We start from the raw sequence: 11,858 nt of genomic DNA, 5'->3' as shown, positions 1-11,858 counted from the left end.
CCTAAAAACCCTTCTTTAATACAGATCTCTTTCTTGATCATGGTTAAAGAAAAACTCACTACAAAAGACATATCTTACTGAATTTTTTTCAAAGTCATAATTATTTTTTATTTCAGTTTAATTTCCACTTTAAATCAAGGCTTATATTTTCTGGATTTTTCACACCATCATTAAATTGATTGCTAGAGATGTCAAACTGCATCAGTAAACAGTATATCTGCTCAGAACGTGATTTCCATTCCTGGATTTTTCACAGCATCCTTAATTTGACTAGTAGAGACATCAAACCACAGCAGAAAACGATATATTGCTTAGAACATGATATTCACGTCTGGATTTTTCACGCCATCTTTCATACAATAGTTAGAGACATCAATATATCTACTTAGAAAACATCCAGACTGATGTTCTTTGGCTTGGTGAGTTTATCCAGCATACCTTGTCCCAGTTTGGAGGCAAACAGCGAGGAGATCTGTTCATTTCCACTCTTTAAAGCTAAATCATATGCTGTCATCCCTTTATTGTTTTTCTTTTTTATGCTTGCATTGCATCTAAACAACAAGAGCAGGTCAGGCACAATTAGATGTTGGATTATGAGCACATAATAAATTCACAGTACTTTTTCCTGGTGCCATGCCATCATACATATGGTTGGTCCAATCCACAGGGCCAGTAAAACATAGAAGAGTGAGGTCAGAAAAAGACAGAGAGGTACAATTTTCACTTTTTGTTTTGTTTATTTGTTTGCTTTATTTTATTTATTTTTCAACCATTTTGTTTGAGTATAGACCTTCCGTATATTTATACCAAGTATGTTAAAATTACATACTGTTGAATGGCTCACTGTTCACCTGTCATTATTAAAACATGTATAAACCAACATACTTGTGCAAGAAAAAGCACCACGAGATACCAGTAAGTCCAGTTCTAATAATTGGCATATGAAAAGGGATCCTCCCAAAGCGTCTCTTTATTGTATCACGGTATAAAAGCAGTAGCAACAAACATTCTGGTGTGTTTCAGCCCCAAAAACAGGCCTTAGTTATAGCTATGGCTAAGACCTTTGTAAGTGGCTAAAATAGTGTATACAGATACTTTGCCGCACTCCTTACCGGATGCCCCAATACTCGGGGAAGGGTGCATGTAGTGATTGCGGGTGGCGCCGCCAATTTAACTAATTGTATGAAGGATGTCACCAGCACAATGCTAAGCCTGATGAAGGTGCCCTGTGCGTCCCCAAAATCGCTTGGTTTTCTAGACAAGGTTCTGAACAAATGAACACTTGGTGATCCTCTAGGGATTTTTGGTGTGCTGGTGACATCATTCAAACGATTGGGGCTAAAACATGTCAGCATGTTTATTGCTACTGCTTTTATGCTATGATACAATAAAGTGGAGCTTTTATCAGGATCTCTGTTCATGTGCCAGTTATTGGAACTTGATTGATAACAAGGGTTGACAGCAGCCCTTGCTAAGCACTGAAGTTCCAGAGGCATACACTGGACATGAGGAGATAGAGCACAGTCTTTACTTTGAAGATGCCAGTAAATACCTTCTGCTTGCTAGTCCACGGCTCCGATGTCCTCAGGGAGCCCCTGAACCAAGTATGTAATAAAATTCTTACAGTTCAGAGACTGATCATATCCACGCACATCATACAAACCATTAATGGAGCATCAGTGACCTAGAGAAGGGCACTGGCATTAGATTGTAGGACAGAGGAGGTTGGGGGAAGGTGGTAATGATACTTACACAGAGGCTCCAGATTGCCCTGAGGCATGACTTGATAAATGGCAAGCATATACCGATACCTTGCCTCCCCTGTCACCGGCTTTCACTTAACTGTTGCCCGGCAACAGGGGACGCCGCTCGCCGCCTCCTCCTCCTCTACTCAGGAGCTAGCACCGTCTCCCCCCCTCCCGGCCGCCAATAGCTTGGAGCAGCCGGGTATTATGTCAGACGCCGAGGGGGAGGAGCCAACCCTCGTGCATCGCCGCCGCCATCGCTTCCCCGCACTGCAGAGGATCCTGTCAGCAGGGAGAGAAGGTACCAAGGGGAACCTGATCCACTAGCCCACCAGGTCAATGTACATATATGTGTGTGTACACACACAGTAGAGCAGCCCTTTATGCCACAATACCTGCTCCGCACCATGAGCGCCCACCATAAGGCAGATTTACTGCCAGACCGGCGGCCATCCATCTAGGAGAGGCTGAACCTGGACAGGCCAAAACCTCTGACCATTTTAAGCTAGAATCTTCTACAATATCAAACAACTCCAGCCAAAAAATGGCCGGAGCGAGGACAAAAAAAACACTGGTCACTGGATAAGGTCCCCCTTGTAATTGCTATGTGGGTGGTCCTGTGGGGGGTCAAGAGGGCAGAGCTGACCCATCGTGGGCTCACATGAGGAGGGAGCCAGGAAAATAGATTTACTGCAAAGGTTCGGGCTAATAGGTTGTCTTCCAAATACATCCAGTTGTATGTGCCAGTACAGACCCCCAAGAAAAAATGATGTATGAGCATAGCTTCTTCTGCCTATACAATAAGTGTCAAGGACTTTATAAGCTTTTTTTTTGTTTTTTTTGTTAAGGTTTAAATAAGGTGAATCGACGCAAACTGATGCCATACAGGAGAAAAACGTGTACGGTTATAATTAGAATTTTTCACTTTTAATCAGGGAAGGCCAACCAAAACAATAAAGATCATTGATTTCTGTGGGTTAATGTATGATATATTAGGCCTGTATCTGTGTTGTGAGTAGGAAAATCAGTTAAAGGAAGGACAGGTAAGAATTAAGAGGATTCAGACAATGCTGCTGGCACTGGGCCCATGAGTTCAGAGGACCACATTTCCATTTCCTCTTAATTGTCATGGGTTAACTTACTGATTACATGTTCACAACTTTGAAAAGGACACATGATTGTTTTCATTTGCATGATCCATAAATTATGTTATCCGGCTTTCTATGCTTACTTAAAAAATAATATATATACAGCAATATCCTAAAGTGTATCTAAACCCCAAAAACAATAATGTAATAAATTGCAGATTAGCAGTCCTTATTAATGGTAGGTCCTTAAAGTTGCCTTTTTTTTAAGGCTGACAACACTCACTCACTAGACTATCTGTGGAGGAGCAGTGCTGTCACCCAAGGTGGCATTCCTGATTTAGACACAAACACTCTCCCTCTCTTCATCTTCATTACACTGGGAGGAAAGGTTGTGTAGCTCATACATCACAGCTGGGAAAACTGATATTATTGTTTGAGATTTCAGTTACGAGGATACTGGATTTGTATCAGAATTAACAAGTATGTACTTAGCCTTAAAAATGAAAACTAAAGCAGCCACCGCACCCAAGGACGTGAAGTTGCATAATATTTCATTTTTGCTCTTGGGTTTAGATACACTTTAAACATTTGCATTTCAGCTTGAATAGGACAGCCTCAATGTTTGTGTGAGATACTGTACACGGGCCACCTATTCTGATTGTGAACAGGGTCCTGTGGCTTATACCAACATCTCCAAGATAAGGATTGTCTTCCTCTAACAACCATTAGCTAATATCTGTTTTTTTACAGACTATTGATTTTACAGAGACCATTGATTTTTACAGAGAAGACTGTTGATTCTGTAGGCAACCAGGAGATCAAAGAAACCTCCTTTCAATTAACCTAGACCCCTATTACAGATTTTACTGTTACGCATTATAAGTATCCATACCACTGTAAATCACAATATCTTTTGTGTTGTCAATATCATGATTTTTCTTACCCAAGCAAGACTTCAGTGCACTTCTTGCCTTCCATGCCAAGCTGGACAGCCTCATGGAGAGCAGTGTTATTGTTCCTGTGAGACATAACCAGGGAAGACCACTGTCAGACATACAATAGATAAGGAGCTGAACAGAGCAAATGATGTAAAATGAATTAAAGTGACTGTTTCTTGAAGCAACCTATCAAACTCTGCTGTTTATGTTTTAGAGAAGGTTAGACAATTAAAGGGACAAGCTTGACTGGCTGCTATGAGTACACAGACCATTTTTTCAGATTAGGTAAGTGTAGTATTGCTGTGAATGTAATACATTCATTTAATCCTGTATTTATTATGCTGTTACCAAAAATGTAAACACATCTAGATACATACGTTCCAGACTGCTGGTCTATGTCAGCTCCTTTCTGTACTAGGACAGGTATGACTTTGTCATGTCCATTGAGAACTGCCACTGTCAGCACCGGACGATCTTCGTTGTTAGTACAGTTTGGATCTGCTCCCTATAAACAAGAGTTACAAATCAGTGTAGCAACAACAATTCTTTTCTAACCTTTTCTCAAGCATTTCAACAAGAAAGCAAGCCACAGAAAAATTCAACAGTTTTGATCTCTGCCAAAATAAAATGAATGTTTATATCATGATTAGCAAAACAAAAGATAAGTAATAAAATGGACCCATTTTAAAAGAGCAATTCCACCTACAATGATTTTTTTTTCTGTTTTGGATGAATATGTCATAGACATTATCTGTCTCCTTAAGTCTTCACTGCTGCCGCATACTCTGTAATAAATTCTCTATTAGATAATATGGAGAACACATAAGCACAATAGTAGCTCAGCTTCTAGGAGTCAGCAATAGGCAAGATCTCCTTGTTGATTACCAAGGCAGCATGAAGACCCACTGAGGCATGAAACCCTTTCTCGTTCCACCCATAAAAAAGTCATACTTGATAAGAAAGTGTAAATTTAAAAGGAGAACTATGAGGCGAGTGCTTTTCACTCACCTCATAGTTCTAGCCGACCTGTGACAATGAGACTGTCACATGTCGGCTCAGTAGATCGGGAAGTGAGCGAACGCATACCGGCGTTCGCTCACTTCTCGATCCTGTCACGACTCTCTGCCGTGACAGGGGAGGGACTGGATTCCCCGCTCCGATCCTCCAGCGCTGACTGGCGGAACAGACGGGGGAGGGGGCGGGTACAGCTGGCTCTGCCTCTAGATAGGCAGAGCCAGCTGTCACTCACACAGCTGGGCGGATCCAGACATAATTGTCGGGATCCGCTTCAGCTGCGGCGTCTCAGTATACCGCAAGGTGTAGCTCGCGATATACTGAGCTTAGGGTGACGGGAGGGCGCTACTTTGTGTCCTCCCATTACCCTAAGGAGAACTATGGGGAAAAGCCCTAACCCCATAGTTCTCCTTTAAGGGGGGATGTTTGCATTTCAGGTATGAAACATTTTTATTGCAATGATCTGATGTTTATCCATTTAATTGTGTTGACTTTTTTGTATGTGTATAGCGGATAATAGGAAGATAAACTTCTAATTTTGTTCATTATGGAGGGTACAAATATATACTTATCTTCCTTCAATATACCTCGTCCAAGAGTTCCTCAACAGTAGCAATCCTGCCATCACCTTTGGGTCCAACTTCCTTGAAAAGTTTGCGATCTTCAGGCTGCCATCGAGAAAAAAGTTACTGTAGAACAGATTCAGTTACACTGTTTACCTTTATTTTCAGCTATTGGCTAGAGTCAGCAAAAGGATAACTGGTTCTCTACAGAGAAAGGATATCCCTTTAAAAGGTCAGACTAAGCTTTGATTCTTACTGAAGACCCGTAGATGGCGCTGACAGCTAACTGTGAAATTATGCCCGCTGGATCCAATTAAGCACGATTGGTGCATGGTTTGTAGTGGCTGCCTGCACCTTGCCTCTTTATATTTCATTGGCACTAAGCAAAAAAATATTAAGGTACTATTGTGAACTTTTCAGATACCCAAGAGATGCATCTGTACACATTTCCATAAAACCACTCAACTTTTAATTAATTTCCATTAAAATTTCCACATCACCAATAACTGTTATTGATTGCTCATTATTACTTTATTATCACTGTGTTTTAAAAGCAAATTGTACAGTCAGCTATCCCCCACATATCACAATAGCCTTTTATACTGTGCACATTTCATTCATAACACATGACATGATATTTAATTTATATCAGATCCGGGGGTATCCTACGGCGACATATGAAGAAAAGCCATCTTTTCTCTGCGCATTTCACAGTATCAATGCTGCTTCTTCAAGAGAAGATCTCTATTCTGTGTACTCAATCGATACCATGACCAGGCGAACACCAAGGTACCACGCTTTTGCACTGCATGCTGTACTTTTTTTAAGTGCACACCACTGGAATGCAAAATTGAGAAACCTTCACGATATGTGTGCTATGCGTTCCTATTCACACAGCATGTCTAAAATGAATACAAAAAATAAATATTTCCTACATTTTAGATATCTCTAGTTAGAAGGCCTTTGCATGCTCCTCTCTTAATTTCAGTAACAGGAAACTGTGACGGTCCTAATAGAAAGACTTACAGGGTTATTCACAAAAGGGTGAAGAGTTTGGAGAAGGCAGGAGAAGTGAACAATCGAGGACAACATAGCTGCACTGGAAAGTGAGCTGAATTCTCCAAACTCTTCACCCTTTTGTGAATAACCCAGTCAGAGTCTCCTCATTGACATACAATGCCTATAACGTTTTGTTAGGACAGACCTTCCTGCTCCTATGGTTTGCAAGTGATAATGAATCTGCCAGCATGGTACAGTCAGGCAAAATTTGATGGAAAAATCCTCCCAACCCTCTCAAGACAGTAAGAACTAATCAGTCCGGGAGTAAGCACAAAGAACATCTAAAAAAAAGGACAGCTGCAATTTAACATTTTATTCAAAGTTTTTCTATATGATTGTGAACATGTAACACGCATAACGTAGGTGCTATGCCAATTTGGCTGCAAAAGTGGAAATACACTCAGGGCCGATTCGCACCCGCAGCTGAGCTATACCATTTGGCTGCTGGTGTGCTTGTGCCTGACACAGTGCTGATGCGCTGATCGCTACGCAACTAGGTGGTGTGAACTGTGCCCATCTGGAACAAGGCAAATTCCCTTGTTTTGCGTTGCGGCTGTGGTGGAAAAAAAATGGCCAGTGCAGTCCCCATGCAATGGTTATGAATGGGCCTTTAAGTTTTTTTAAGTAACTCCTGTGTAAAGAACAACAGATACACTGTATTAGTTGCTCAGAACCACAACTAGGTAAAATGTATCAATGTTTGTTTATATTTGAACAAATACTGACAAGACACAGCTGTTTCTGCCAACAGAAATGACAGCTAACAGCAGCTATGATACATAGATTAGGAGCTCATCTGTCAAAATGACAGCAGGCCACGATTCTTAGTCACAAGGTAAGAGGCTGGGGGCTAATCTGTGTCAGACATTTGTGAACACAGCCACAAACTGAACAAGGACACAAATTTCCATGAATGTGCTTAGTCCAGAAAGAAGATGCTCACAATAGATAATGCCTGTACAATGATGGCTCTATAACTCTAGAGAAGAATGTAGATGAATGCATTGTCAGGGAAGTACTGTGATCCCTAAATAATACTTGTATATGTTCCTATGTTCCACAGCATGCCTGCTGATAGGTAGGTATTCTTTAATCTGGTGATAGGTATTCTTTAATCTAATACTTATCAGGGTGAATAAAGCAAATTGAACTACCATCCACGCTGATATCTATGGCCTAAGCCTTTGACTAAACAATGTGTAATAACTTGCAGATTATATGTGATATGAGATACATACAGGAAGTCGATCTTCTTTCTGTAGTGGCTTCCTATTTTTCCTCTTGGACCGTTTGTTTTTTGAGTTGTTGCTTCTGGCACTCAGCCCATCCTCGCTTGCTAGAGGGGATATACGTGTTATATAAAGAGGGTTGCCAAAGCATTGAGTAAGTTAGGACATGTCATACAAATACTACTGGTTAATAGTAGGGTCTGGATTTTCCTTGCACAATATTATCTGAGGTGTGGTATGTTTCCATTGGTCTTACGGCTGTACACTGAACACTACACTTTGTACATTATTATTATTATTATTATTATTATTATTATTATTATTATTATACAGGATTTATATAGCTCCAACAATTTGCTCAGCACTTTACAAAATAGTGGAGACAGTACAGTTACAATACAATTTACAGTACAATACAGTTTCAGAACAATAGGGTTGTGAGGGCCCTGCTCGTGAGAGCTTACAATCTAGTAGGAGGGGCAAGTGATACAAAAGGTAATAATTGTTTGGACTGAGTTATTGGCGGAAGTAAAAGGCAGTTATGTTGAGATGAGGTAGGCTTCCCTACTCAATACTCTTTCATTAATACACATGCACAAAGTAAGTGCTCTGGGTTGCTTTGAGTTTTAAATGCTCGTGTTCATGCTCAAAGCCTAAAAATACAGAAGGTGGCACCATTATTACCAGTGAACCTGTGCCCAGACTATACACACTAACATTTTTACATATTCTGAATAAACAGTAAAAGCAATTTAAAGGGTTCGTGCACTTTAAGACAAAGCGCACTTATCCTTTTTTCCTTCTTGGCTTGGCCTAACCTAATGCAACCTTCAACTCCACAGATGTATACTTACCTCAATCCGATGGCCATGGCATCTGGGGACTGTTTACATCCAGCACCACAAGTCTCCTGGCTGCGTCTGTACATTATAGCCCCATATACTTCTATAGGGATGTCTCTCTTAAGCTCTGGGCATATAAAAGTCTATTGGGCTGTAATGTACAGGTGCAGCCAGGACAGTGAGACTTACAGCTCTAGATGTAAACAAACACCGGAGGCTGTAGCTGTTGGATCAAGGTAAATATACATCTGTTTTAGATTAGGACAAGGCACAAAGTATAACTGTACTTTCTCTTAAAGTGCCCTTTTTTTTTATAACAAGTCCTTGTTCACCTCTGTAGCTATAGGCATTGTGGAGAAATTCCTTTTTATCGAGATACACAGAAATCTCAGTTTTTTTTCTGGGGAAAGCAGAAGCTTGGTAGTCTGCCAGTCTTGTAATGCAAACACACAATGGGTGTTTCTAAGCTGTTATAAACAGATTGAAACGAGACTTTACAGTCCTTGTTGTGATCTTTGAGAGTGAAATACTTCCCACTACTAGCAGCTAAAAAGGTGTGCGAGGGCTTGTTTTTAATCTCTTTTACTTCTTGTTAAGAATATGTAAATTATTTTATTATTCATAGTCAGGGAATCGGTGCACTTTAAAAGGAGAACTATGACGGGGGAGGTGGCGGGTACAGCTGGCACTGCCTCTAGATAGGCAGAGCCAGCTGTCACTCACGCAGCTGGGCGGATCCGGTCATCTAAGTCGGGATCCGCTCCGGCTGCGGTGTCTCAGTATACCGCGAGCTGTATACTGAGCTTAGGGTAATGGGAGGACGCTAGTTTGTGTCCTCCCGTTACCCTAAGGAGAACTATGGGGAAAAACACTGACCCCATAGTTCTCCTTTAAGGTTGATTTCTAATGCCATTCATACTTATATAATGAACCTCTGTTCCTATAAACACAACCTATTAATTTACATAGATCTATTGATATGGAGGGAAGAGGAGCAAGATAGTCAACTCATGCTTTCAGTTTGTCAGGCATACATACCTAAATTTATGTACAGTTGTAAAACTCACCCACACTGGATTGTGTCTCATCCAAATCATCTCTGCCTTCTGTCACATTGCTCAGGAAGTGATTGCTGGACAGATTCATTGGCTTTCCAGTCACAACATTCTAGAAGATGGACAAAGCCAATGTTTAAGGTTTATAAACTGGATAAATGTGAAACGTCGCGCCACTACTCCAATCAAGTTAAGCAGCAGCTGAAATCTGTGTGGTCAGATATATAGTATAAAATTAATATAAAATTAATAGTAAAATCCACGCTGTGTAAATGAAACTGCAAAAGTGTCAGATATAGTAGATACTAGATGCATGGTATATACATGCGTTTCTTATTTGTTTTGCACATTTTACACATTGTATCACATTATTTCAAGGTTTATAAACTGTACACTAATACAGTATAAAAAACACACGGTAATTTTTCTTGTTACTATTGGCAACATCTAATCATCTGAAAATACAATTTATAATATTATGCCTATATATTTGTACTCACTTTTTTTAATAAGCTATGTTTTCTTTTATGTTCCTATTTCTTTTTTTTCCCTTACATATGTAAACAGCCAAAAGTATGCAGGATGAGTTTTCATATATAAAAACAGTGTTTATGTATAATTACCAGATTTATTAAATAAGGCAGTACAAAGAGCAGCAAGCAAAGTGTAGTAGTCTCTAGCAACCAATCAGAAATAATCACTTATCTGATATGATTCCAATGAACTGAAATGTGACTGGGTGATATGGACTTCTGTGTTTTGCACACTAAAGCTGCCCTTAGCACTGGCATATAGTAATATGCGGAGTTCACCTGAGTTCCCCAAGCTAATGCAAAACTGTGACTAATACCTTCCCTGCAGACCCAATCAGTTGCGGAAGGGGCATTCCCCTGTATGTGGCATGTGGTACTCCCCTGTATTTGGTATGTAGCTGTAGGGTGGGGATTGCCCAGCCACAACTGATTGGGCTGGAAGGGGGGGGTCAATCACAGTTTTGTGCAGGCTTGGGCAAACTCCAGCGAACTGGACACACCAAGCCCCTCCATATCACTACTAATCACAATTCTCCACTGAATTTCTACCCAGGTTCTGGCCAGGCTGATATTAAGCCCCACCCCTTCCATCACTAAGCCCTCCCTACTGCAATTCAATGTCAAATACTAATAGCCTCTGCTGGCCACTAAAGTGTTGTCATTTGAAATTAACAGAAAGCAAGGCTTAAGCTCGACTTGGAGATAAGTGAATAATCCATGTACAACCCAAGTTTAGGATTCCTAGGACACCAGGTCAATTTGAAGACAGGTACTTGCAGGCACTACAAGGTCCTAGCATAGCAGCACTTAGAAAAGTTCTAGGCTGGGAAGGTTCACCTTAATAAATGACTACATGAATGATACTTACCTTGTCTGTCACTAAGACATAGTTTAACCTCAGACTGACTTCATATCCATCTTCATGCACTGTGGCTGATATGATCTGAAACAGAAAATATGTAAGAGTAGTGGTGCTTAGTGATTGGTCCAGTGCTGCCACGTAGAGGTGGGCAGACAGTCAGCCATGTACAAGATCTGAACGGAGAACCAAACAAAGCCTTAAACAGGGGTTCCTTTTCTCGCTGCAGGTGGCTGAACGGGTTGCGAAGGAAACGTAAGTATAGGTTGCTGGGGAGAGTGGAATTGAATTGAACCTCTTGCTTTCCCGGCCATGGGCAAAGCATAGGTCAGTGGTGGCGAACCTTGGCACTCCAGCTGTGCCAAAACTACAAATCCTGTAAGAAAAATGACACGAAATGATTTTTATGTTATATTCCTTTTCTCGAAGCATAGGGTGGGAAAAGTTCAATAATAGATGATTGTTGCCATTGTTGCATAAAGTTCATAATGTGTTTAATTTAAAAGTTGCAAATGATTACAGGATATGGTATATCTTACAGAATGAGTCTATAAGATGCTTGATGATTACAAAATATAGTATATCTTACAGCAGAAATCTATAAGATGCTTAAGAAACGTGTCTTTAGTAAGTAAAAATAGATCTAACAGGTGTCTGTCTATTCAGTGTGGGTGTGTCTGTGTGATGCTGTGCACGTGTGTGTGTGTGAGTGAGTGAGTGAGTGAGTGTGTGTCCCTTGAAGGATCATCCCTCATCCTTTTATCCATGCTTTTACTTTAAAATAACCTATGTGATGTTTACCTTAAAAGTCTTTCTGATTAGCATAAGGGAGTGCCATACTCTAGTAGCTGAGTCATGTGTTCTCCTTCTATCCCATTTTGGGCATCATAGTCTATGTCCTGAGTAATGTGGTTTATTCTTCAAACTCATTTT

The 11,858-nt window shown here is 40.5% G+C and overlaps 1 protein-coding gene across 1 annotated transcript in view; it reads right to left on the bottom strand.

The window, feature by feature from the left end:
* Window positions 1-381: 381 nt before the first annotated feature.
* DZANK1 (double zinc ribbon and ankyrin repeat domains 1) overlaps window positions 382-11,858 on the bottom strand; it is a 38,760-nt gene continuing 27,283 nt past the window's right edge. The window contains exons 15-21 of the mRNA XM_018558818.1: window positions 10,935-11,009; window positions 9,546-9,645; window positions 7,646-7,743; window positions 5,373-5,453; window positions 4,149-4,276; window positions 3,777-3,851; window positions 382-551 (exon numbers count right to left, since the gene is read on the bottom strand). Coding sequence (XP_018414320.1) covers window positions 386-551; window positions 3,777-3,851; window positions 4,149-4,276; window positions 5,373-5,453; window positions 7,646-7,743; window positions 9,546-9,645; window positions 10,935-11,009 — 723 coding nt within the window. The 3' untranslated portion in view covers window positions 382-385. The remainder of the gene's footprint in view (window positions 552-3,776; window positions 3,852-4,148; window positions 4,277-5,372; window positions 5,454-7,645; window positions 7,744-9,545; window positions 9,646-10,934; window positions 11,010-11,858) is intronic.

The sequence above is a fragment of the Nanorana parkeri genome, unplaced genomic scaffold (assembly GCF_000935625.1).
Source record: "Nanorana parkeri isolate BGI_ZX_2015 unplaced genomic scaffold, ASM93562v1 scaffold361, whole genome shotgun sequence".
Lineage (NCBI taxonomy): Eukaryota > Metazoa > Chordata > Amphibia > Anura > Dicroglossidae > Nanorana > Nanorana parkeri.
This window is presented reverse-complemented; position numbering and strand designations above follow the sequence as displayed.